Source organism: Xiphias gladius, chromosome 20, assembly GCF_016859285.1.
Source record: "Xiphias gladius isolate SHS-SW01 ecotype Sanya breed wild chromosome 20, ASM1685928v1, whole genome shotgun sequence".
Taxonomy (NCBI): Eukaryota; Metazoa; Chordata; class Actinopteri; order Istiophoriformes; family Xiphiidae; genus Xiphias; species Xiphias gladius.
The window spans coordinates 8,129,037-8,156,892 of record NC_053419.1 but is presented as its reverse complement, the minus strand read 5'-3'; the positions used below and the strand labels follow the sequence as shown (position 1 = coordinate 8,156,892).

At 39.1% G+C, this 27,856-nt stretch overlaps 2 protein-coding genes and 1 long non-coding RNA gene across 6 annotated transcripts in view; 1 reads left to right on the top strand and 2 right to left on the bottom strand.

The window, feature by feature from the left end:
- Positions 1-90: 90 nt before the first annotated feature.
- Positions 91-1,146, bottom strand: LOC120806829. Its single transcript, XR_005709746.1, has 3 exons — positions 1,059-1,146; positions 645-701; positions 91-165 (listed from the first exon to the last, which is right to left on the bottom strand). It is a non-coding gene; the product is annotated as an uncharacterized LOC120806829 (long non-coding RNA).
- tmem267 (transmembrane protein 267) lies at positions 727-17,128 on the top strand. Of its 3 annotated transcripts, none has more exons than XM_040158299.1 (4): positions 727-757; positions 2,456-2,917; positions 4,474-4,847; positions 17,036-17,128. In XM_040158299.1, the coding sequence occupies exons 2-3, from the start codon at positions 2,513-2,515 to the stop codon at positions 4,807-4,809; spliced, it is 741 nt and encodes a 246-aa protein (XP_040014233.1). In that variant the 5' UTR covers positions 727-757; positions 2,456-2,512; the 3' UTR covers positions 4,810-4,847; positions 17,036-17,128. The 3 variants fall into 3 exon arrangements, with proteins under 3 accessions (XP_040014233.1, XP_040014234.1, XP_040014232.1); XM_040158300.1 differs by lacking the exon at positions 17,036-17,128 and adding an exon at positions 5,312-7,700; XM_040158298.1 differs by lacking the exons at positions 727-757; positions 17,036-17,128 and adding an exon at positions 989-1,011 and having other exon boundaries at positions 4,474-7,700.
- il11ra (interleukin 11 receptor, alpha) overlaps positions 13,303-27,856 on the bottom strand; it is a 46,718-nt gene continuing 32,164 nt past the window's right edge. The window contains exons 2-12 of one of the 2 annotated variants that reach the window (XM_040158296.1): positions 27,684-27,780; positions 22,559-22,625; positions 21,080-21,246; positions 20,229-20,343; positions 19,636-19,799; positions 18,041-18,204; positions 17,028-17,172; positions 16,538-16,645; positions 14,943-15,045; positions 14,716-14,795; positions 13,303-14,163 (exon numbers count right to left, since the gene is read on the bottom strand). In XM_040158296.1, coding sequence (XP_040014230.1) covers positions 14,717-14,795; positions 14,943-15,045; positions 16,538-16,645; positions 17,028-17,172; positions 18,041-18,204; positions 19,636-19,799; positions 20,229-20,343; positions 21,080-21,246; positions 22,559-22,625; positions 27,684-27,780 — 1,209 coding nt within the window. In that variant the 3' untranslated portion in view covers positions 13,303-14,163; position 14,716. Of the gene's footprint in view, positions 14,164-14,715; positions 14,796-14,942; positions 15,046-15,246; positions 15,955-16,537; positions 16,646-17,027; positions 17,173-18,040; positions 18,205-19,635; positions 19,800-20,228; positions 20,344-21,079; positions 21,247-22,558; positions 22,626-27,683; positions 27,781-27,856 lie in introns of those variants that run through there. The other variant, XM_040158297.1, reaches the window with a different exon arrangement.

Below are 27,856 nucleotides of genomic sequence, written 5' to 3'. Positions count from 1 at the left end.
TGTCAGTCACTTCACAATATTCTCTCCATGTTATTTAGTCAGGGTGTGTAGTTACTTACACTGGCTAGTGCCCAGTCAATTGTGTTCATCCGGTTGTCTCTTCCCCTCTCTAGTGGTGCTCAGAGAAACTGCAGCTGCTCGAGGTTAGATCTGTCCATCTGTTTGCTAACGCAAAAAATCCCCAGTCATTCCAGAAGATAGGTTCATCAAAATTATCATCAATGTCCGTGTTAACAATTTCATTCACTGTGTCAATTTTTCCGTCCCTCCAGTCCCAATAAACACCACAGGAATTACTGCAATTTAACCATTCATTTAACATAAAGTATGAATTTATGCCAACAAGAGTGGGTGTAAAATATTTTTTTCTCACTGTTGCTTCCATAGGTTGCTTTGCATAGCCATGGTTAATGTTTGCTTGAAGAGCAATAGATTTTAGTTTCCCATCTCTGGGTAAAAATGTCCAGAAATGGTAGCATGTCAATGCAGAATAGAGTTGTTGTTTATTTTACTTTCATCGTGCTTTTTGGGAAAATCATCATTATGGATGACAAAACTGTGCCTTACTTCGTGGGATCAGACCGGGCCCTTCTCAAAGACAGATGATTTACCGTACTCTATGTATTCCTATGAGGATAGCTTACCTGGCTTGTTCCTCCCATGTCCTGTGGGTGGCAGCAAGGCGCCGTCGATCATTGACCCTACCCGCAAAACACAGCAGAAGAAGTGTGGGCTGTGACCAGTGCAGGGCAATGGGGTGAGTATCGTTGTATTTATCCACCGGTTGCTCAGAAATCCCATTAAAGACACGTGAATTAACCAACATATGATCGCATATATGTGTTTTAAACGGAAGCGACGCGTGACACGCCGTGGAATCGAGCGGTTATAGCCTAGCTAACCGTGACGGCTGCCGTCCGCCTACACAAAGCAGCATCTCTCACTGTCGCTCTTAGCCAGTTAGCTCCTAGCTAGCTGTCACCGTCAGTGATGGTACTGTAGTTCGGAAAGGTGAGGTTAACAAACATGGCTTTCTTCTTGAACGCCCCGGCACTTACCTATTAATGTCAGGCTAAGAAAATGGCGCTAACAGCAGTTAGCCATGCAGGCGTTACAACGGATACTGCAGGTTAACCGAGAGCTGCCAGCAGGCGCCAAAATATGAAGCTAATTAAAATTTAATGCATAGAAACGTAACGTTTGGAGACCCCCCCCCCCCCCCCTCAAGATATAGAGACTTTTGTTGTTACACGAGCTGCAGTCTATTCAGAGAGACTGCCATTTGAGTCTTGTCCCACATTGTCACCCGTGAGAGAAAAGAGATCCATTTTAATATATCCCCTCTGGGTCGCAGATTAAATGAACAGCGATCTCCCAAATGAACCCGCTGTGCTTGGATGGGACGTGAGGAACTACAGTAACGTTACAGAAATGTGGTCTCAGGCTCTTTCTCTCCATTGCACAATGCAGTCGATGCAGTTTGACACGCAGCGAATATGAACCCAGTCACAGTATAATGCTTGGTTATTGTAGAGGGTGGACAAATCATTGAAACAGCAGTATACAGTGATAGAGCCCCTTGCATACATTATTTGTACCTTCGTGCCAAGCACATTCAGTATAATGAAGCCACAGCACTGACATGTTTTATTAATAGAAGTCATAGTAACTTATGCACATTGTTGTGATGCGTATGATTCGTAATGCACCTCGTCTTTGTTTTTACCCAATCATGTTTATCGTCTTTATTAGTGAGAGTGAGACAGAGACTACTTCCTCCCCCGGAGGTTCAATGGAAGTGTATTCTGTTTTCTTCTATTCTATTCTTGATGCATAGGAACGCTGTCAAAACCTCCTGGGAGCTGTATTTATTGGCAAAACAATCAATTTCTTTTGTTAAATGTCGGGGTGTTACTAAGCAGGCACTTTGGTGGATAGTTATCACATTAATGTAGGAATTACTATTGTAAGTAAGCTTTTCAGGAAAAAGCCTCTCTGCAACAATACAGACATGAGTCCGTGGTTTATCTCACTGTCTCCAACTTACCTTAACCCCAGGCTTTATTTCAGTCATTGTGGTTTAATAACAGTGTGTGGGCTAAACCTGTTTTCACTTATTAGAACAGCATTAGCCATTTAGTAAAAAAACATACTGTACACTAGTCTCATGCTCCAAACAGAACATTATACAGAGGCACACAAGTTGACTCTATTTTTATTATGAAGAACTCCTTGTCTGTCTGTTTGTACCATATGCTTTTTACACATCGACCCAAAGTGCTTCAGATGATGCAAGAGAGTCATATTTGAAGCAGAGGACCAATGTAGTGGCCCTCTCTCACTTGCCCTTCATTTCCCCTTTTCCCCAAACGTTTCAGGCGACTCAGCCTGACCCCACTTTTCTTCTCCCCTCTCATTTCCCCTCATTGATCCCTCTCCTCCTTTCCTCCTCCAGTCTACCTGAATCTTGCTGACCTTCAGTGGCAATTGGCCCCCACAGCCATCTGTCAACATGCAAGGATTCTACTCCAAGCTCGACTCCTCCTCCTCATCCCCGTTATTGGGGGTGGGCCTCGGGGGAGATGGTGCTCCCGTTCCTCTCAGCCTGGCTGTGGAGACGGAAAAAGCTCAGGCCCTCCTACAGACGTTCAGCTCCGCCTCCCTGCTGGCGTCGGCAGGACTCGGTATGTTCTGTGTGGTGGCAGACCACGCCCTCCAACTGTCGGTCATCCAGCACAACCTGTGGCTGCGTGCTGCCTTGGACAATGCCACGCACGGATTAGTGGGGCTGTGGTCATGGGCAGTTGTTATTGGACTGAGGAAAAAGAGTGATCTGTATGAGGTGCTGCTGGCTGGTCTTCTGGCATCAATCATAGACCTAGACCACTTCTATATGGCTGGATCCCTGTCACTCAAGGTAAGACCTGCACCCATACTGATGATTCGCCTGCATTTTTACTCAAGGCACTTACATTCAAGTCCACTTTTCTTAAGATCAGCTATTTTCTGCATTCTCAAATGCATTGTAAGTTTGTGTGTCAGACTTATCCAAGGCTAAAGATGATTGAAAATGAAAAGAATAAGAAAAAAAATCAAATATAAGAATGATGATGTGCTGTAATACTGATCGGACATAAATTCTTTGCTGTCCATGTTGCAGCCTTTGGCCTTTAGTAAGAGTCTGTAGGTGTTTGCGTAATGATGTCTTTGCCTGGCACCTGCCATCTTTCCTTGAAAAAAATCATTCGGATTCATTTTGATATAATATAACACCCTTCATTCACATCATTCTTTAACCCATTCATTTGTGTCTTTGGTAAAGATGTACAGAAGCTTCAGAAAATATACAGACTCATTCACTTTCTGCAGAATTTTCGTTGTAGAATTTATTTTAAATGGATAAAATTGCCATTGTTGACCATCAATCTACACTCAGTATGCTAATAATGATAAACTGTAAACATGTTTTTAGGATTTTTTTTGCAAATTTGTTAAAAATCAAAAACTGAAATATCTCATTTACAAAAACATCTGTTGTCAGGTGCATCCTGCCTTAATTTTCCTTGAGTTGTGTCTAGAATTTGATTGGAGTCCAACTCTGGCACATTGAATTGATCGGACATAGTTTAGAAAGGTACATGTCTGTGTGAGGCCAACATCCTCTCTAACAGAGCTTCAGAAGTCCTCTGTAGAGGTGGGAGCGCCTGGTAGAAGGACAACCATCTCAGCAGCACTCCTTGAATCAGGCCTTTATGGTAGAGCGGCTAGACGGATGCCACTTTGAGTAAAAAAACAGCCATGCTTGGAGTTTGCCAAACATAATTTAAAGGACTGAGAGCACCAAGAGAAATATTCTCTGGTCTGATGAGACAAACATTATAGATTATTTAAATTACATTGTTTACGCATCACATTACAAAGAACTTGGAGGATGGATGTATTATTTTCGACCAGTTTCTTCTAGAGATGTCATCAAAAGGCAGCGTCAAAAACTACATCCCTGTCATGCCATCGTTATTTTGAAACCTGTTCATTTACCTTCTGACCTCATTTGTTGCTTACTGTTCAAAGTATATGTAAACAAGGCGGAGACAACAAGTTTCCTCTCCATTTTTCCAGAGCAGCAGTAATGGGTTTAATTTTTATATTTATCTTTGATGTATGAGCACAGAGTAGACATTTGGAAGAAATGCAAAAGTTTGGGCTTTTTTTGGGCAATTAAGTCGTAGTGTAAACTGCGTTGAATATATCTGTAAATGGATTACATACAAAATTGTTGGTTGTTGGTTGCCTTTAAAAATCTGATTGGAATCAAGCAATGTCCTGATTAATATTAGAGACTTGACTCACAATTCTGCAGAACTCCAGGAGCAAAGTGCTTTCACTAAGTCTATTTGTAGATTGCAGAATGATATAATTGTGCCAAAGAACATTTTGCAAAACAGATCATTCCCTCCCACACTTTTCTTCCAGGCTGCTGTGTCTCTCCCTCAGCGTCCTCCTCTGCACTGTTCCTCTCTCATCCCCTTGCTCTGTCTCTCCCTCCGCTTCCTCATGTGGATCGGACGCCTCAAAGACGCTTGGTGCTCCTTGCCGTGGATGCTTTTCATCTCCATGGCGACACACCACGTCCGGGATGCCGTGCGCCACGGGTTGTGGGTTTGCCCGTTCGGCAACACGGCACTGATCCCCTACTGGGTGTACGTCAGCACCACGGCGACCCTTCCTCACCTGTGTTCAGTGCTCATGTATCTGACAGGAACCAGGGATGTGATCTCCACCAAACACGGGGTGGCCATCGATGTTTAGAGGCTACTGACTTACCATCAACGTCTAATGCTGATCTGGTATGGATCCCCTCTGGGTAAAAATGTTCTAAGCTGTTTGAAACAGCCTTTAGGTACTTGAAATTACTGGAGAAAACATTTGTGACTCAAGTTGTGTTAGTGGAAATGGCAGTTGAAAGATTATGCTGAAAGATCAACTTAAAATGTTTTTTCAGTTTAGTGGATTCGTTTCCAGTCACAAGGATGAAGAAACAGTCATTATATGATAATGGAAGTCAAAAAACACATGCAGTCTAAAAATATGGGTTTTCCTTCGATGGAAACATCCTTAAAAAGACAAATTAGCTTTTCAAAAGAGTGCCAATCAATTTGTGTGTGTGTGTGTGTGATTTCTTTTTGTTCCAGGTAACATGGAAATGTGTAAGACTGCTGTTCACTTATCTTGAGAGTGATGCTGATCTCTAATAACTATCGTTAGTGTTTTTGGGAGTGTCCCTTTAAAGCTTTGACATATCGTTTTGCAGGGGCTTGCCTGCTTTCTCTTCATTAACCCAAACCCAAAAAAGGGTCCCAAGACTTGACCTCCACTGAACGCACACCATTCCTTGGCCCCTCAAACTCTTATGACCTTAACTACCACTCTCCGTCCTCACCCTAAGAACACTCAAGGAAAAGTCAACCAAAGGTCGACCACAGGCTGAATGGCACTGGCATATCGTTAGCAGTGTCACTTCCACCCTCAGTGCATCCAACTGTGTTCCCACTGTTATTCCACTGTGCATTTAGAATTGTTCATCCGCCATAGTAGTGAAATTCAGTGTCTTGTAGATTGATGTTTAAATCGCTAACACATTCCAGCGACAGACCAACCATTAACCACTGTAAAACAATAATTTTCATCTTTGGCATCACCGAATGCAACACTTGCAACACACCTCTTTAGCTGCTTGGATGAGCCCGTCAAAAACAACTTTTCATATAGAAGCCAGTTTCTGCACGGCTGAGTTGCAGCAGTGGGTTTTTCAGTCCCAACCATGTCAGCCACAGAGATGACGACGATTTTGGAGTTGCTTAATGTGGTGGTTTTGTTTGTTTGTTTATAAAATTTGCAACATCTTGACATGGAATAGGCAATGTTGGATTTGGCTGGCAACACGTCCTCTGTCCAAAAACTATGGACTTTAGTTTAATCCAAAGTACCAGTTGTGTTGGTTGTACTTGTTGGATAAAAAGCTCTTGGACTGTGTCCAAGAATCAACCTGGGGAGTGAGAAGAAATTCCCCTTTTAAGACATACTGTGCTGCAGCTGGTGTACAGTACATAGATTGTTAGCTAGTTTTCTGGATTCTCACCGTTATACCAACAATTTCTTTTACAGTTTCACACGGGAAACTCTGTTTGTTGTGTTTTGCGCATTTACAGATTTGGCTCAGTTGTTAAGTAGGAAAGATAACGGGTGATTTTGTATGTTAATGTTATTTAGAAAGGTGTATGGTATCCCAAGCGACCTCCAACTCACACCAACCATGGAAAGAATAAGGGAAATGAAAAGATGGAACTAGAAAGGTGCTGTGTATTTATTTTAAACATTCAAGGGAATCATGTGTACAATAGTGTGTTTTTGTTACACGTAATATCTTCATATTACATGTTGATAGTTGAAGAAATATTAAGTGGAAAAAAAAAAATGAACTTGCTGTATTTTGTCCGACTGCAGTTTTTATTATGCGACTGTACCTAAATGATTCAGTTCAGTCTACCTGCTGGAATTCTCATTTGGCTTTTCAGAGGTGGAACCATGAATTTGCAGAGGTACGTGGTCTCTGTACTGTAATAATCTATCGTACGTGAATATCAGAATTCACTAGGAAACAGAGCAATTTAGTAGAAAAGTCATTACACTGTTTTAGATGTAGACTGATCACACACATTACTTAACAGTATTGTTAATACTGTGTTTTAAATAACATAATGATAATATGTTGAAATAGAGTGGATTTAATGGGTTTTAGTGACTTGTATTATTTGAATGTAGTTGACATGATTTCAGTATAAAAGGGACGGTGGACTCAAGAGGTTTGTAATGGTCTGCATCTATTATGGGACAGATTTTGGTTTATGCTGAAAACTTCACATCGCAGTAATCTCAAATATCAGCTACAAGAAAGGTTTTCATTTCCATCAGATTCACTTTTTATCTTTAGTTTTTTTCCTGCAGAGCTGTTGCTTGGTGATTAAAGTTGTAGTGGTGCTTCTTGTCCACATGGTGGCTGCAGTGAGCATTTGGGATTCACAATCAGTTCCACTTTTGATACTTGTGTATATTTTTCTCTGTTAAGTCGAGTAGAGTTGGGAGTCAGTGCTTAAAGAGTCTTGAATTTGAAATGAAAAGAAGAAACAAAAAAGCTTATCAGGTCCTAAAGTTGGAGAAATGCATAGAAAAAGGCCTGGTACATACTCTGAGTTTCATTTAAAAATCCATTAGTTTTTTTCAGTATTTTGCAGGTTTAGTTTTTTGTTTTGCAACCATTGCATCATCATCTGTATTTAAAATATTTTCAAACTCATTTTTGTTTTACAAAATGAGCATGTACCACTGGAATGATGTAAAACTAGTCCAAGGTAGAAGACAAGGGCATAAATAGGAATAGGAACTACAAGTATAACTTGTATAAGTATAACAGTCATTAGCATTGTACTGTATTACAGCTACTTAACCGAGAGTGAACTTTAGAAAAAGAAAAGACGATCTCTCTGACTGCTGCTTATGTTTACAATGGGACCTTCATTAATGCAATATTATGTTGAATTTTGCACATTTTATGTTTTTTATATGTTTGAATTGTTTCTTTGTTTTTTGTTTTTAATAGTAAAGATAATGACAACATAGTTTTAATGTAGTGTTCTTTTTATCTCAATAAAATGTAGCCTGTATATATACTGTGTGTTTGCATCAATACATGCATAGTAGACTATAGCTAGTATAGTGAGAGATTTTAAATCATGTCATCGGTAGTGAACGTTTTGCTTTCAGCTCTACAGAGTCCGGAGTCTCTGGACTCACTATTTTGTCCAGATATTCTGTAATTGGAGAGACTGCTGCATGGCAGTACAAGAATCTACTGCAGGAAATGGGCAGATATGCAAATTTCTTCACTCACATCATCCTCAGTAGACAAAAGCTGTGTTTTGGATATGAAACATGACCCCCATCCCTCTTTTCACCAACACACTTAACACTTATTGGAGCGAAAATGGTGTAGCAAACAACAAAATTTATACATTATAAAGTACCTGTTAAAGGACTCTGTGAAACGTAAGTTAAGTATTTGGCAATGTTCTTTTTAGGACAATACCTTGAGATCTATTGCTCTTTCCTTAATCTACAGAGAGACATCCAGCCCCACCTCCCCTACGCAGAAAATTTACAGGTGTCCTTGTGAGTTTTCAAGTTCAAGCAACAATGATAAGCTGTGTGAGTCATGAGTAATTGCTCCCTTAATTTAATTTTTCCAGTGTGTGTAGACTAACTGGCCCCGTGTTAAAGAAGAAAAAACAGTCTCCTTCTTACAAATGAAAGTCAAATTCATACGCAATAAAACACACTCTTACTAAGTTCAATGCTGACATTACTGTGTTAGTTCACCGCTGTGACTCCTCTCTACTTGCTCCAATGACTTTTAATGTGCCATTGTCCTGTAACTGGGCTCAGTGACTGCTGCTTACAGTCACTTAGCGGGTCTCTCTGAAAACCATTATGCTGAGCTGTTGCTACTAATTGGGAATATCCTGAATACAGCAGGAAGGAAGCCGTTGGGCTGTTTCAGCGTTGCCATTCCGCTGAATGAAGTTACATAAAATCACTGTTTTCGCTGCCTTCTCCGTGTCCTCTGTGGTAAAAGTTAAACCTTCCACTCTGCTTCCCTCATTGTGAAAGTGTTCTCCACAACCACACCAGCATCAGACGAATGACTGCTTCTGCAGAAAAAAAGGGGAACACATTTTCTCAGAAAAGGTTTCCTCATCCACAAAGACCTGAGATCAATGATGGGCAACTAGTATGGGAAAAGTGGAGCCAGAATACCGAGGCAATTTCATTCCAGTTGTACATCCTAAAAGCCCCTTTCATAAAGACAACAAAAGGCAGCTTGAGCATTGGGATTCATCAGACACTGTCACAGTCAGATAATGGAAACTTTCTAAAGAGGGACTGCTACAAGACCCAACACACTTTAGGGGAAGTTGGTCAAGTTTTTGAGAATCACAAGCACAAACAATACTAATGGCATGACAAAGAGACGGCCACTGGTCTCCATCAATGGCTCATTTGTTCAGAGTAAATGCATTTTTTGCACCATATTTAAAATGTAGACACCAGACAGTTGACATTTATCACCAACGTTACAAACAACCACAGTAAATTGTCACCAATGTTTTAACCAACCAGTGGACAGAGAAGCAGGAAAGCAGGAGATCTTTCTGATGAGAACACAGGTAGAGTTTTAGTGGAAGGAAAGTTGAAGATATGTAAGAAAAGGTTGAGGTAGAGATTGACAAAATACATTTAGGAGAAAAAAAAAAAAAAAGAGGCCCAGAGGCTACAAGTGTGATAAAATAATATTTATTTCACAGAAACATACAAGGACAGGGAGAAAAAAAAACAGCTTATGGTGATATCCGTCATACACAAAGCAAAAAAAAAAAAAAAAAAAAAGATTATGTACATCTGAGAATGGATGCCTGAGTGTAATTTGAGTTATAAGAACCAAAACCAACAGGCTCCATCTGCTATCACATACTGCAGAGGAACATAGAAAGACTGAGAATACCACAAGTGCGTCCGCAAAAACCGAGAACACCACTCAAGTGAAGGTAGCAATCGATTGTTACATACTGTACAGAAAGAAAACAAATCACTTTGAACCTCAAAAACAGGATGGAAAGAGTGGAAAACGGTCAGGAATACTGCACATGACCCACACAAAATTCACTGTGATGGATGGTCTATATAATCTGACTGGATATTTTTGAAAAATGTATCATAAAAATATTTTAAGCAGAGACAGAAAATAAATTTTGGACTTTTATTTGGCTGTTTAGACTGAAAAAATATTAATTTGGTTACCTGAAACCCAGCAGTTATGACAAAATAGCTCTCGTGATTTCTGTTCTAGGACTGGGTTTACATATTTTCTAGATGTTTAAATTACTGCTCCTGTTGGTGTCGTTTTGTATAAAGCAGCATATACAGTGTAAAAGTTGCAGTGGGTGAGCAGGTGGCTGGGCCACTACTTTGATGAAAGTCACTTCAACTAGATCTTGAAGGACTAGAAAAACTAGTGGAAAACAATTTAACTATCCAAGCATTGGAGGAAATTCTCGTTGACAGTCATGTGATATGCTAAGATTAGTATTTGGAGGTAATATTAAGATTAAAAACACTTACATTTATTTAGCACTGGGATATCAATTGTCAGTTCTCAAATCCAGTTTAAAAGAATGACCATGTTTAATTTTGAGTTTTAGATTCGATGACAGAGGATTTTACACAGGCTCTAAAAACTAATTTACCCTTTTGGAGCTCACACCCATCTGATATATATCTACAAAGGACAACCACCTTTTTCTCCAAAGTGAAAGATAAGTTCTCTGTCAAATGTTATTTAGAAAATCTAACAGTTTTGCTCTCTTTGTGAGTGTTGCCACAGGAATTCAGAAAGAGCTGCAAAAAAAAAAAAAAGATTAACATGTGGTTCATCTGACTGCAAAATAATGACTGAAACCGAACACTAAAAGAAAAAAAAAAAAAAAGTTGGATGAAGATGAATTCAGTAAACAAATTGTCCATACAGTAATCGTACAGAAACACAGCTTCATATAACTGGGAAGAAAAGACACAAATACACAATGCTGGGAAGCTTCTCCAGACATGGATTATCTGCAGTCACTAGTAGTATTTTCTCAGTGGGATTCTCTCTCAAATCCCTTGAGGAGTTTGCATTGAAATGTCATCTGGATTTACTGATTCTACAGAAACCTCAAAGGCAATATAATCGGAGGTATCACTTAAAAGTTATTGCCATGTGCTCAGATTTGATTCCTTGTAAGAAAATCGTATTATCCTCCACTGTGTCGAACGGATTCAGTATTGACTTACAATAATTAATTTGTAAACATACAGACATCCGTCCACAAACGCAAAATTTGCAGGGTACCACAAACTGTGTAAAAGTATTAACTGCTAATTTGTCTATTACAAAATAACACTGAGAAATAAACCATGTCTGTGAAACTATCCCAAAGAATATGTTTCTTTTTTTCTCTACATATAAACATCACTTATAACATACATATGTATTTTTTTAAGTGTGATAATAGACAATACTATACAAAAATAAGCTTCAACTGGATTCATGCATAATACGTGGAGCTAGCTTGAGAGAACATACAGTCATCAAACTGGGAACAGTTTGACCTAGATGCACCTTGTGTTTCTGATACGAACTACACAGTCAGTCAGTCAGTCGATCAATCAACTGCTTGATAACTACACAGCTTTGGATCAACAGAATATAACAACCAGACCAACAGAAACAAAGGAAGGAAGAGATGTTGTAGCGCAAGCTGCGTTCTCCAGCAGTACAGCCTCTCACTTCCATCACACAAAGTTAACAAGGACACAAGGTTCGTAGGTGCAGATGTCAAGAGCAGAGCTAAACCAGATATACTGCACTTTACTAGAGGTACTCTGGGCTTTTCTTACGGTTTAGCAGTAGCCACCCAGAAATCTTTCATTTCCCATGAGCTGGTCGGTTGTGAGACATAAGTGCTGTGAGCGAGAGTCGTTCTTGTCAAGTCTTTGCCTTTGTGCTCATCTCATGAAAAAACTCATCAACAAACATGCTCTGATTCAGCTCCATCAACTCTGTTTTCATGGGATAAGTGCGCACTTGATGGCGATGTTCTTGCCATGTAAAGTAAAGCTGTTAAGATCACCACGTTCAGCTACACTAACATTGAACTGCAGCTTTCCACGCCGACTGTTTCGGTCACCGATTTGCGTCAACGCCTCACTGTTTATATCCTCCCGAACTTTACCATTTCCCTCGAAAATGCAAACCATCAACCGACCAAACCTCCTTTTCAACATTCAGTCTAATTTACTGTAGCGTAAGCCTACTGGTGGTGACTTCTCAGTGGTACACATGGTGGGATACATGAAAATATGCTACTGAATGTTGCCATATTAACATATCATCCACAAACCATTTCATGGTCTGTCTCCATTTTGTGGTGGTGCAGTGATTGAGAGAGCCCACTCACCATGTGAAGAGTTAGATGTGAGGTGCACTAATAAACTCGTTTGCTCTTATTGACATTATCGGAATATGCACCACTCTCTGCATCCGTTTTCATTTTTCATGAGCGCAATTTCCTGAAGGACTTTTAGGTAAGATGGTAATTTCCTCAATGTACTCTGTGCTTAAAAACTTTTAGCTAACTAACTTATGTCCTCTCATACATTTCTAAACAAACAAGCTTGTTATAAAAGATTTCTACCTTTGAGTCTACAATCACTTTTTTCATTTTATTAGTAACACATTTTGTACAACTGATTTAAAATCTCAATACACATAGCCTAAAACAATTCACCAACATAGGGACACTTTTATGAACTCTTCTTACAATGGTATCTCTATGCACTATACGCCCTTGTGTCTCTACCTGATCTTTAGCTAATAACCTGGCTGACTAACCCTATAATGCTGTAACAATGGCCAAGTGCTGAAACAATTAGTCAACTAAGCCCTTAGTCGATTGACAACAATTTTAATACATTTCAATTGTTTCATTCATTAATCGTACAAACGCCAAATAGCTTTTTAGATGTGAAGACTGCTTTCCTCTGTATTTTAATGATTTTAAATTTCACATCATTAAATTTGTCAAAACAGGCAATGCAAAGACATCACCTTGGACTCTGGGAAATTATGATGATTTCTTTTGACATTTTATAGACTAAATGACTGAATGATTAATCATTTACTCAGAAAATATTCTACAGATTAACTGATAGTAAAAATAACCAGATTTGATTTAAATCGACTAGGCTTGACTTTTACCGCTGAATGGGCAGACGTTTAATCTCGTAAAGAAACGCTGTCATGTGACCATTTTCAAAACTGACTTGAGAAAGACGTTATTAGGGGATCTTTGAAAACTAGAAAGGAGAGTTGAATATCTAAGGTTTAATACTCTCTACCTAGGCAATGTCTTAATGCTGGTGGTCTGTGATAGGCCAGTATCTCTTTTCCTGTCTCTTTCTCTTCATGTGTGTCTTTCTTCACACACATTCAGGAACAGTGGATGGATGGCCAGAAAGAGGTATAACAAAACAAACAAAATAACACCTGTACTAGGGACATTTGACAACAAAACAAGCATATCATGCAACATAAAATCACTTGTCATAAATGAAATAAAGTCTATATAGCCCAGCCCACCCACCCTGGAACTTATTCTCCATGTCCATCCCTCAGATCAGGAGCCAGTAACACGTTGCTTCCTGCCCCTCAGCTGAGACCGTAATGCCCATAGTTGCTGCTTTGGCATCAGATGCACATAGAGAGACTGGCAGAAGTTATGCTTCCTTCACAGCATTGAGTCGGTCAGTCAGTCAATGTAAGAACAGACACACGTTGATCTGTCTCACAATGAATTTCAACAAAATTAAAGAAAGTGAGGAGTTCTGGGTGGGAGAAGAGAAGCAAGTTGTCCCACAGAAAATCATCTTCCCACAAAAACAAACCTATGTTCTCCTGATTGGCAGCTGCACTTCCTGTCATTACTTGTTGCTTAAAATTTCAAAATCTAAAAACAAAGTCGACCCTCTCCAGCAGAGGTCGAGGACTCAGTCCACCTGAAGCAGCATTGGTAGTGAGTGAACTCAAATGTCCTGGTGCAGTGTTGCTCCTACAGTTAGCGGAGGAGTAAACTGCAGTGAAGCTGCTGAAGTGAAGAAACAAAATAGGGGTTGTTTTCAGTGTCCCCATGGACAGTAGATGGAATCTGCTGATGCATTCTGGGTAGTGCAGTTGGATGTAACCACTGAATATGTCCAGGAAATTCCTGCACGTTATTTATGCAAAACCTACGCGTCGGCCAGCTTTTATATACTGAGCAAGTTAACCCTACTCTGCAGTTCCCTGTACGGGTTCGTCCCTTTTGTCCCAGATCCTGGATGGACTCTGACTGATGCATTGTGGTTAATCTAGTTGAATGCGGACAGTCAGCATGCTACATTGGTAAAGGCAGAGGCTGACTCTAGGGAGGAGCCCTAGAACGGGCTGATCAGCAGAAGATGCTTGGATTCAACCTGAGAAGAGAGGAGAGGAGACGAGAGAATAAGGGTAGGAAGGAAAGTGGCAGAAAAAATGTAACTTTAAAATACAATTAAGCCTTGCCTCGAAAGCACAGATTTAAATAACAGAGCTGGATGAGACATACGCAGGCATACTTAAAGGGTTATAATCTGCGTGTGTGTGTGTGTGTGTGTGCACGCGTGCACGCTAGGCTTATAATCACAAGTTGGCCAGATATCTGAAGGGTTGTCTGAATGTTGTTTATAGCAGCGCTTTGAACCATTTCATTTCTTACTAAGGCAGAGCTTTGCTATGCTTTTCTCTCTGGCTTAGCTCCCTTTTCAGGGCATTTTGTGGTAGTCATAAATCTGAAAGAGGTGACACTTAATTAGGATTTTAACTAGCTTCAACACACCATTCAGAGATCTAAAACTATTTGCCGAACAAGCACAACTAAGAACACAAAAAACCATGTGTGGCCATCAATTAGAACTCAACATATTCACAACACATATGCAGCGAGACAAATGTAAAATTAAAAGCGACTTAATGTGTGTGTGTCTCACATTAGATTGGCATGGACTTCATCTTGACCATAGAGGTGAGTTCCTGTTTGGTCACGTGATCACGCCGCCTCTGCCTCACCCTGGAAACATAAAAAAATATGTGAACACCAACAAAGTAATTCAAAAATGCCAGGCTTTACCAAAAAAAAAAAATCACTCAAAGAGAGAAGGAGAGACAGACCACACAACCGTGGCTTGTGGATGTGACAGACATGTCTGTGTCTTACCACACGACATAGATGAGGGAAGGGACGGTGATGAAGATGACCACGGAGAACAAAACCAGCAGAATCACCAAACCCAGATTACCTTCATCCTCAATTACAGAATCTGGGAGGAAGAGAAAAACACGCAAGGTCAACAAAACAAGCAGGATGGGAGATACAGAGAAAGAAAGACTTAAAGTAACAGATAGGGAGAGCAGATTAAGAGGGAAACAGAGTGACACATGGATGATTGGAGACAGAGATGTAAAAGTGCAGCGAAACAGTGCGGTGAGTTCGCACATCTCTTGCGTTCTTGGATTTCATTACTCCTTGCGGAGAAGTTTATTTTAAATCTGCCATCATAGTTTTCACACAAACCTGCATTTATCATACTTAGGGAGTAAACAAGTTGCTTTCACACACACAAAAGAGAAAACATTGTTTTGAACTCTGAAAAAAAAAGTGCAGACACATTAATTTTTATGATATTTTATCACTAAAATATGCAAAAACATTTTTTTGGTATTTAGAAGATTAAAAATGATTTACAAGCACATCTGTATATGACAGTGTACAAACACACACAAATAGAAGAAGACATCTGGTTTGCATAGAGAAGCTTAAAGAAGTCTGACAGTGACATTCATCTTTCTCCTCTACTGCCAAAACTCTGTGTATTTGTCTACTTGTATATACTGCATGTGGGTGTGTGTGTGCATGTTTACCAGTGCATTCTTGTGTGTATCCTGCATGTGTATATTTCAGATGGGCATGTTTGCAACTGCAGACTGCTTTTCCTTGTTTTTTTGCTTATGTATTTATATGTCAGCCACTACGTACTTAACTTTTCATCTAGTGCACATAGTATAAAAAACATAATACCCTGCATGTGCAATTAACTGCCATTACATGTAATTTGGTGATGAAGCTAGGCACAAGGTACTTGCACTGTTCTATCCCGAGTATAATAACAGTAAATAATGCCTTCCCTGGAGATTATTGCTGCATTAATGACTGATGCGGCTTCTTGATGCTGCCAAAAAAATAAGGTTAAAAACATACTCGTCCCGCTGTTTGATTAGCTATGATTCACACGGTTCAACTTATCAGGCTCAAACCCACTGTGAGGAGATATACTGGCATGCTTTGAACAAGCATGAAACCCCCTTGTTTCAAAACTGATCCAACCTTTGATCAACTTGACTGTGTTAATAATTTTGCCTTAAAATGAAATAATGGATGTTTTGGTTCTGAACATAATGACACGTTTTACTGGGTGAGAGTATTTATTTTCAGGAACTGGCATGCAATAACAGTAGCAGAAGTAAAAGTAGTAGTTGTTGTAGTAGCAATGTAGTAGTAGTTGTAATAAACATAGAAGTAATAACATTAATAATAATTGTAGTAATAGTAACTGTAGTTATGTAGTATCTGTACTTTTAGCAGTAGTAGTAAGTGTAATAGTAGCACAGTGGAAGAAGTAGGAGAATTATTGGTAGTCGTGATAACAGTAATTGTACCTCTGTTGAGCTACAACATAAACACATACAGTATTGGTATTGCTCTCGAATACAATGACAATTCAATTATCATTTTAAGTAACAAAGGAGTCTTACTGTCTGATTTTGCAGTCGAGGTTTCAGGCTTTGTATTAAAGGGAAAAAAACACTCTGGAATTCTGTCATCTGTTGGGAGCTCCTCTGCAGGGTCAGGGGTGGTGTAGACTGTAGTATAAACAAACAAAAACACACACACACGCATTTAGGCATTTATTTAAAGCAAGTAACAATAAGTATTCACAAAGAACACAAGTTTATTATCATTAGTTCTCTGGCACATTCCTTATATTTTTTATTTCATTTTATTTCATTTTATTCATAATAATTGACTCGGATGCCTTTTTTTAAATACTGACTTTCATTATTATGTTCGTGTCTTCGCGTTATTTTGCTTGTAATTGTCATTGCTCTGTAAAACACTTCCACCAATGAGCCACAACATTAAAACCAGTAACTGGTTTTAATGTTGTGGCTTATCAGAGTATATGCTCTATAAATAGATTGACTTGACTTGACCAGACTAATAATTTAGAAATTTTTTTCTGACCTTCCCAGGGCTTGACTAGAGGCAGGGAGCTCCATTCACTCCACTGGCTCTCAGCGTTCACCTCGTCACGGGCTCGGATCTGCACCTGGTGGAGGTGGCCAGCCAGGGCGTCAAATATCACAACTGGGCTCTCCTCTGAGTAAATCTGATTGGTGCAGAGAGAGAGAGCACAAGAAAGTGGCAGTGAACAGGAAGAAAAGCTGATGATGCGTGATGGTGGTGTCACATGGATAAGCTCTTTTGAACTCCATGATCAGCATTTTTTATTGTTGTCGGCCTTGGCGTGTGAGCTGAGTGACCTAACCAGCAAAACGTAACTGAAAACATGTTGAAAGAAGACTCAGATTATATGACCAGTCAGACATGGGTTCAAAATAAAAGTCAAATAGTTGTCTTTTTTCATGCTTTTAATGACTTTTTAATTCCTCTGTTGGGACTTAATCAGTCAAAATGACAGTTGTTTGTGCATTATCCCCTCATTATATAACAAAGACTGTCATTTGATATGATAATATCCATTTAAAAAAAATGTTATCGAAAGTTAACCCAGTCCCTACAGCAACCAAGATATATTTTTTGCACCAAGAGTCATCACTTGATTTGATGAGAAATCAACTAACCAATGTAGGATTTAACAAAACCCTGTTTTAAACTTAAATACTTCATGATGTACCTGAGGCATGATTTCTGGTGGAAATAGTTTTATTTCTCCTTCAATATTAGAAAAAGGAATCATTTTTACCGCATTATTTCTACTTTAGACCCATATTTTGATGTTTCTTCTAGTTTTTAATAGTATTTTCTGTGCTTGTGCCACCGAGGTTTTGACTAATCACAGAAAGTAAAATGTTTACAAGTTTAGTTTCAATTGCTGGTGAAATGTGGGAAACTACAGTTGTTGTTTTTTTTTTTAAATACAACCCATATACATTTTGTCAGTTTGGTACAATGATCCAGTTTGACCCAGACTGCACCCCCATCAACACTGAAATGAAACCTTTGGTCTTACTAACCTCTGACCAGTATATAGATCCCAGCGGCCTGTATCTGATCTGAAACACTAGGGGGAAAGCATCTTGCAGTGGCCAGGATGAGGGAAAGTTCCATGAGACGATCAGTCTCTTTGGATAGCCTTCTACTTCCTTCACCAACACTGACTCTGGAGGGTCTGGTTTCACTGCAAAGAAAGAGGGACAGAGAGAAAAAAAACCCTGATTTAGCCACAATTATTTCCACTGTGGCTGGCATACTAGTTAAAAGACAAGACAACGCAATTTAGACAAAAAATGTCAACTACAATAGGGTTTATTATTCTTGTTCCGTAGACTCTTATCTCTTTATTTATGCTTTAAAGCATATTCACAGTACTGTGCCAATAAAGAATAGAGGAGGCTGAGAAAAATGGTGAGAAACCTCCATCAGGTACACCAGCTACTGTGAAGACTGACTCAAGGACACTGTGAATGGGTCTGGTAGAGAGCAATAAGAACATGTCATGCAGACAGAGAAGCAGCAAAACAAGATAATTGAGGTCATTATAAGAGGACCAAAAGGGCATGGTCACAACAGCAGTCTGGAAAAATGATGTGCAGCGTTAGACATAATGACATTTTGTATGAATGTACAGGTGTATATTTCACTGGTGGAAAGTAACTAAGTACATTTACATAAGTATTACACTTGAGTACAATTTTTAGTAATTCCACTTCATGCTACTTTATACTGCTACTCCACTACATTTTGGAGACAAATATTGTATTTTCCACTCACTCAATGTATGATGTGTTCTTACAGAATAAGATATCCAGTATTATATAAAGTAGCTACAATTAGCACCACCTTCATCAGCTGCCAATACAAATTTTAATTGCAGGACTTTTATTTGTATTGAATATTTCTACGTCTGGATGTGTCAGCTTCCATTTTTTTGCTCATCTGTGGATGTGCCTTGCAATGTTTGTGTAAATTAAATGGTCTGAAAAAATGCATGAACATGTTAAAATGTGCGTGCATATGGAAATTTAGAATGTAGGTAAAGTAAAGGCCTTATATTTATCTTCTATAAGAACAGGAATGCCTCTGTATGAGGGGATTTCTGTCACAACTTCACCTACTTCCAGGGTGCATGGTGTAGGGAAAAGTCTGTAGAGGTCAAACTCTAGCGGCCCTTGTAGTATAAAGAACAACTTCATTGTCTGCCTGTTTACCTGTTGTTATACTACAAATGTGTCTATTGCTTTTAAGTAAAAGAAGGAGAGGAGACAGTGAAGGAACTGCTGAAGAATGAAACATGGACTCCTGAAGTTGCACCATTTGTACAAACTATTTTAAATGAGTGTGACATTACAACTTTGATCAAATAATAAAGGTGGCAGTGCCAACATTATTGCCAGCCAATCACAATAGTCATTTTTGAGTAATGCCACAGCCTGTTTCGGTAGAGCTGGATTTGGAGCACTGGACACAGGAAGGAACTGAAAAAATGATCAACCTTTTGGTGGGAAATCGCAGGTACAACAGTCATACCAATTTGACAGAAAAACAATTATAACAATATTAATCACCCCATTCTCATGTGCGTGTGCGTGTGTGTTTCATCTGATCTTACATAGTTCATGTAACTTAAACCGGACAAATGTTGTCCCAGACCCAAGGGCATTGGTCTCAATGATCCTAAGGGTATGGATGGTCTGCCAGAAGGCGGGGTGATCTACATCACAATGCTTGCGGGCAACATCCACAACACATGGCCTCCACTCTTGACCGTTGCCCCTTAAAAACAAGACAGAACATGTTCAAGAACTGCATTTATTCTGCTGCGTAAAAGACTATTTAAGTGTGTGTTGCAATCTGCAAAAAATGTTATAACCAAGTGGTCACCACAGCTGAATACTGAAGCCAATATGCTTGAGCTTCTGTTGCTGACACTTTTATCCTCCCCCCTCTTCCAAAAGGGAGCGAAACAGAAAGAGTATGAGAACCGCTGCTGTAATGAGTTAAGGTTATAGGTTTCCACTAAGTGCCATATGTCATGTTGGAGAAAGTAAGGCACAGTAAAGAGAGAAGCAGAGAAGGATAGACTCACTGCACATAGTGCCATCATCAAAATGTAACCCTGTGACACATGCGCTATATTTAGTGTCTTCATATCCCATTCTGAATGTGACCTTGTGCGTTGCTGTGTCAGTAAATGGCTCTTACCTGAAGGAGGCATTGTACTGGGCTGGCAGAAAGGTCTTTACAGATTCCACCCAGGAGCAGCGAACATGCGTGTGATTGGGCACTTGACAGGAAATGCTCAGCAGCCCGGGGGGATCTGGGAAACAGAAATCAGACAGAGTTCACTTTAAGGACAGAGAGGGAGGTTTTTTTTTAAGGGCCCTTTTAGATGTTGTACATTTTACAAGTTTCTCTGTCTTGTCTTTGAGTCTAAAATGGACAGCTCTGTGCCGTGTTATCCCCATCATGAGCCAAATATTTTAGGAGAAGCCTTGCCAGTACCATGGAAAACTCCCTGTCCCCCAAAAGGAAGTCTGCCTTAGGGAGCCGCTTCCTGTTTGAGACATTTACAGGAAGTGGAGGGCTTTGTCTATGTGACGGCTGATAAGATCGATTTCCTCTGAAGACATGTTACACTGTTCTGATTATCACTGTTGTAATACTATTCTTATAGCCAGAGGAACAGCATAGATCAAAGGCTGAGAATGGAAAATCATCCATTAAAAAGTTGGAGAGAAAAAAAACAGAAAAAGATTGAAATATGATGACACAAAGTCAAGAGAGAGTTGAGAATGTCTAAGTGGGAGAAACAGAAACATCCTTTATGATTTTATGCTGAATAATCCAAAGAATGAAATGAACTCTGAGGGACTGGGACTGTCTCTGAATATAGGGGCTAAAACGCAGGAGACACAGGCCTGTCTCTGCTGCAAAGAGTCTTTTTTAAAAGTTGCAGTCCCAGGGGGAAAGACAAAATAAACGACAGAGCTGTTAAAGTGTAATATCTCCTTAATTAGGCGCTGTGAGTCTGAACAAGTCACAACAACACTTACAACCCAGCCTGAGTGTGACAGAGTGGAGGCGCAGTCCCCGGTTATCATAGCAGCTGTAGATGCCCTGTGCCGAGCGGTCGACATGCAGCAGGACTAAGGTTCCCTCTGACGTCACTTTGTGCCATGGCAACGCTGAGCTGTGGTTGAGATGCCACACCACAGGTATCCTGCTTGGAACATGTCAGGCTTCAGTTATTATGCTTGAGAGCACATCACCTCTAAATTTTATGGTCAACTTAACAACTAAACTAGAACTTAACCCTTTAGGGACACTATAAGTATCAAATACATAAACCTGCATGTAGCAACTTTCATTTAAACAGCCCAGCTGGCATTATTCTGTATTTTTCTTACCATAAATAAATCCCATGAAGAGACCCCAACCCCAACTGAGTGTGACACTCAGCTATAAGCCAATTCGTTCAGCTCTAAGCCCATATATATTTGTGTGTGTATATTTGGACTGACATGTTAGACAGCGCTCTACACCACCATCATCAAAACACCAAATGAGGGAAAATCTTTAGGATAAATGTTGTCCATCCCTCTAGTAGAGTTCCAGAGACTTGTAGAATCAATGCCAAGGAGCACTGAAGCTGTTCTGGTGGCAAATAGTGGCCCAACACCTTACTAGGACACTTTATGCTGGTTTTTCCTTAATTTGGCACCCATCTGTATAGTTTCGGAGCTATTTCCTGACACAGTGAGGCTCTAGTATATTTTCTGCGAATGTTAAAAAGTGAATTTGCGGGGGTCTATTTTCAGCCGCGGATTAGTAACCCATTGATGTGTTGGGGATTTTATTTAGGTTTCGGACAAAAATGGCAAGGCTAGACAGACAATACCTGTTGGTAAGAGCAATTTATTGATGGGGTTGTCTTTTCATGGGATTTGTTGACAATATGGTTAAATTTTATGTTCAATCTTATTTTGTGTGTTTTGTTTACGTATAGCTGCCTGATTTTTCTTTTCTTTGAAAAGATGTCTTAGCTGATGTTCACCGTTGTTATGTCACATAATTTAGCATTTTTTGCATGTGATTTAGCAAAGTTCACTGAGTGTGACCCTTTGTATCATGAGAAGTTATCTTCTGTTAACCTGAAAACATACAAAATGTTGCTTGTCAGATTCTAGAATTCTAGAAAAAATTAGCTAAAAATATGTATATTTTGGTATATGAATATAGCAGGATGATTCATTAAGTTGTTAATGTTGAACACTAATGTGCCGCTAACTTAAAATGCAATTTGTCTCGTGGTTGCACTGAATTCTGCTTATGTGAGTGTAACGTTGATGAGGAATTTGTCCCTGTATGACCCTCGAATGTATAATTGTACCGTGGCATGTATACTGATATTTTATATCACTGAAAAAAATTATCAAAAAACAAATCCGAGTGTCTTAGAAATATCTTTTGTCATATGTTTATCATTAGAATAAAAAACATCATGAAGGCAGGTAATAGTTTTCTTGCCTTACCTGATTTGTGACTTCCCGCATGCCAGTGTCACATTTGACTCCAACTGCCCATACTGCACGCCTGACACTGCAAACACCACATAAAACATTAAAGCACATTGTTGTCTGGGTTGGAGTATCTGCACACTGCAAAATCTGACATACTGTGCGTCCACATTGCCTGTATTAATGTGATTTAAGTGCTATCATTTACAGTAGGGTTGACAGAATCACAATAACATGACCATACAAGGTTAAGGATCCAGCAGATACTAGGCAGAGGAGGCTTTGGCACACAGTGTAAAGCTGCTGCAGTGTGTCTTATTTTTCTGAAAGTTTATTATTACCGCCATTACAATAAAGTTGCTATGTATCAGCAAATCCTCTTTGAGATCTTTGATGATACACAAAAACTAAGAATTTTTAAGAAGATACAGATAAGACTCTACTCTTAAACTCCATTTAGAAACATTTTTTATGTCAACACTGAAAAAAATGAGCTCTTGTAATGTGAAAAGATTATAAGTGCCAATGATCCCACTGAGAATCAACACCCATATTTGTAAGTTTGCAAAACTTTGAGCTGATTCCTGCTCATTGTCTTAATTTGCCTGTCCATAAAGTAGGTTCACTGACTACAACACCATCAACACCCTCTTGTGCTCCCAGCCCTAACTTCACAAACACACAAACTAAACAAGTCACAGCTGTGCTATGGATTTTGGAACACTAAGGACTGAATAAGTTATACCAAGACAAACTGTGTATCTTGTTCAGTCCTCAGTGTTCCAAACTAGCCCTATTCATGCAGAAACGGAACACATTTCTCAACCACATATGGAGCACCCTTTAAAATGGGACACCTTTTTACTTATTTCTGCCACAAATCACTTCTAGTGTTATCTAGCCATGAAAATAGCTTCAGTTTTATCTGTTGAGGTTTTGAGATACCCATCTCAGAGATTTCTGTCTCTACCCTTATACAATAGAGGTGAATGGAATTTGTTTGTGATGCTAATATCATTACAAACTGACATTTAGAAAACTTAATATTAACAATGTCACAATGACTCAACATACCAAAAGCGTGCTCAGTGTTGGCAATTTTAATTGGAAATATTTTTACCCACAAAGGAGCTTTAAGCAGCACAAACAAATCTCCATGTATCCGCAGAAAACAGAACACCTTTCAGACATGTTTATCTCCAAACCTACTGTACAACCAAAGCTATGTGTATTGTGAAATAACCCTTTAATGTACAAGCAGACCTGATGTAGCCAAGAAGTTTTAGGGATAAATCTATAACAAAAAGTCACAGGTTTAATCCAAACAGTTAATATGTATCCATTAAGGACAACATTGATAAAAATGGGGGGAAAAAAGATGAGATTGGTGTAGTTTTAGTGAGTAGAACCACTTGCATCAATAACAAAGGATGAGGTAAAAGCTGCAAAATTAGTACTTGCCATCTAACAAAATTGGAGGGTAGTGTAGATTTGAAGGAATACTAAGTGCACTGTATACCTGAACAAATATTTGTGGTGACTGTAGTAATTTGCAAAGTTGATACACTATCTGCCGTACGTGAGTGTATGTGTGAGCATGTTTAGCTTGGCTACATAATATGAAAGCTGGCATTTACGGTAGATCTAGAGTGGAAAAACATCACTTTGGCTGCCAGTCTGCAACAAACACACCTTCATTAATTCTCAGCCTCAATCACTCAGGCATGCATACTCCCTGCTGGCCTCTCCTCTCTTGGTAACACACAATTTGTCCTGAGGTTGTGTTATATTCCTTTTTTTCATATTTCACACAAAACTCTCTTTATCGCCTATATTACTAGGTATTTAAGTGGTATCATGAAGGATAACAACCTCAAACATTTTGCTGGGTCTTGAAAATGTCATCAGTTACAACTCAAAAGGCTCAAGAAGCCCAGGCAGGTGGAGAAGAGGCAATTTGTGGATGTCACTATTTAGTTTGCTGTATTTGCATGTTTATATTACTTTTTCCTGCTACATTAACCTTGTATGCCCTTCAGGGACCAACTAAGTTAATCCTACATTCAATTTAATACTTACTCAAGTTGAAGGTTTTACTTAAGGCCTTTTTAATGCTTGGTTTTCACTAACACCTAAAGTTCATTTTTCTGGCCTTTCTGCTGTTGTTTTAGTTGCCACGCAAAATGAAACAGCTGGGAAAGAGAGCAGTAAAGTGCCCCACTGTGATTTTGAGGTTACGTTTATGTTTTTAAAGGGGAAGACCAAGAGGGGAAGACAAAGAAACCTACTGGGACTTTTTTTTAAAAATACAAATAAGCTAATGTTAGTGTGTTCAATCTGTTGTGGCGTGTATGTGAAACAAGGCATTTACAACAGGCATGGTTAATAAACTTGAGCTATCAAGACAGCTGTGACTTACTTGACTATAAACAAAGCTGTGTGACATTACAAAAACACAAAATTCTTTTTTGTTTTTGTCCATCATTACTATCAGTTATGATTTTTGTTTTAATAATACATCTTGATGGCTGCAGCTTTGAAATAGTGCAACAGGAGAGAGAATACATTTTGATAGACACTCATTCATGTTTTAAACAAAATTCCAGCGGAGCCAAATTATCCGAACCTATTGAGAAGTAAAACCAAAAGTGAGAACACCAGAAATTTCCGTTATAACCCCTTATTGTAGGGGTGAACAATTTGAGGAAAAAAAATCAAAATGAGATTTTTCTGACCAATTATATGGGATTTTTTTCTATAAATTATACTACAGCATGTATTTTGTGATCTATTAAACAAGATGTGATTGTGTCAAGCATACTTTATCACAAATTGTTCTAAACCCGATAAGAAAAATGCAGTTGATTGTTGTTGAGGACCCTACAGGGTTCCTCTTTTTAAACAGTCAGTCAGAGAAAAATAAACTTCTAGACTAAACTTGCCTTGTTTTTAATAGCGAAAACTGACATAAATATTTTATTATAGGTATAACTTGGTATTATTCAGTTATATTCAATTATAATCACGCCATTCAAAAGTGGTGTTTGATCACAATGGATCGGTTGGTCAGTTATGGTATTAACTCCAAACTGCTGGTACGCCACATCTGACCATGTTTTGATATCAAACTGATCACGAGTAATGACTGACTGTTGACTGCTCTGCACTGTAGCTGCATGAGCTGACATTAGCTTCACAGAATGACAGGACGAGCAGCTTCACAGCCAAAGTTCTAAGGGTCTCAATTCGGAGAGTTAAAGGTGACAAGCTGAAAACAATGTCATTATTTGCTTAAAAGTTTAACTGAAAGATTCCGACAACTCCCTCCACCAGCTGTCTGTTATTCACGCTCGAAAATAACCGAGCTAACCGCTAGCTGACGTGAGGCTGTCACCCAAGTTAGTATAATTAAGAAAAGTCCTGACACTATGTTGGTCTTTTATAACAAGCAAAAAGACAAGGCCCTCTCATATTAACCAGGAAACAGGAAGAATTTTCTTGTTGTTGTTGTTCAGCCAACTCACAAAATTAATAGTAATTAGGTACAGCTAAGTAAATTCACCAGGTACAATTGTCATTATAGCCGGTCAAATTAACAGTTATTAGCAAAACTTTCTGTAGTTTATTAAGAAAACAGTGTTAATTATATAATTAACGGTTAAGCAGCAATTAAAATTGTGGCTTTTGCATTTTGAAAAAAAACACTTTCAATATAAAAACGATTAATCACACAGCCCCAACTTACTACAAGGACAAAACATCCATACAGCCAGACACCTACAATTGGTCAAAGTTCTACAGAGAGGAATTTCCCTCTAAAGTTTATTAATTATTAATTTTTATTCAATTAATCTCTCTCTTTTCTTATCATTTCTCCCTCTGACTCAATCTTTCCCTCTATAACAATCTTTTCTTATTCGATGCCTCACCAGTTTTAACCACATTTTCTTTCTTCCCTTTAGCCACCGAACACACACAAACACGCGCGCACATAAACACACTCTCTCCCCTCCCTCTGTTTCTGTGTGTGTATGTGTTGCCCAGGGCCTTGGTGCAGTGCAAAGTGTTGGCTAGTCTGAATGTGTGTATTCATGTTTTATTGGCAGTGAAGTACATTATTCCCCAAACCCGCAGCGTTCCACTCATATCTGATTCTGCCTCTGGCAAGAGGGCCCAGACCCCGTGCACACACATACACACACACACATAGAAAAAAAACAGACACATATGCATTTAAGTACATATACCCACACACACACACACACACACACACACACACACACACACACACACACACACACACACACACACACACACACACACACACACACAAAAGCTGCAAGCTTCTCCTGACATTGAAATCAGATGGCAGGGTGGACACAGAAATTGCAAGCTGGATGTAATTTAGTACTTTCCAAACAATGAAAAAAGAACTCTGGAGCTGCTGTATGGTAAAATTAATGGGAAGGGAAAATTCTGACAGTTTCACCTTAAGGGTTAAGGGTGAGTATTCTTAATGTTGGAGTGATTAATTTGTCTAATTTTATAAAGAAATAATAGAGTAAGGGAGACGCAGAAAAGAAATAATGGTGAATAGAGAGACAGAAATAAAGAGGGAGGAACACCTTTGAAAGAAAGAAAGAAAGAAAGAAAGAAAGAAAAGTTTTTAATACCATATAGATCCCTGAACTGCTGTGTGGGGTAAAAAAAAAAGGTTCAACAATTGAAATCTTGTTTGTGGAGTGCAAATTAAAAAAAAAAAAAAAGAACCCCACTTCAACTAATAAAAAAAACAAACAAACTGTAATGGCACATCCAAAATTGGACAGACAAAGAACCATAAAAACGAACAATGTGTTTCAACTGGTTTTGCTTGGAAAATGTTTCAGTGTTTCATGTATCCAGTTTTTATTCCAAAATTTGGATGTTCCCTCCATCCTGTCTTCTGCAGAAGCTTTAGATGCCTTGAATCAAGATAAGTCAAGAATGCCAGAAATAGTTCACAAAGAAATCCATGCCTCATCCTTAACCTGGGCTTTTATGTGTGTGTGCGTGGGTGTCTCTCCAGGCATTTGAAAATGTAATTTTAAATACGCACATATGTATACACAGTATTTTTGTGTGCGTGTGTGCACGTTACCTTCATCAGTCCAAATTTGAGCACAACTAGGTTGCAGCGACCAGGATAAAAACCAGATGACTATCAGACACACAGGACTGGACAAAAGGCCTGGCATCTAGAAAGACAGAGAGAAAAAAAAGAGAGTTGGGAAAGGGGGAGGTATAATGTTTAGGAGTCATTTTAAAGCCTAA

Coding starts and splice junctions, on each gene's coding strand:
- tmem267 (XM_040158299.1), top strand. CDS start 2,513: ATGCAAGGATTCTACTCCAAGCTCGACTCCTCCTCCTCATCCCCGTTA. Junction 2,918..4,473: donor CTGGATCCCTGTCACTCAAG/GTAAGACCTGCA, acceptor CTTTTCTTCCAG/GCTGCTGTGTCTCTCCCTCA.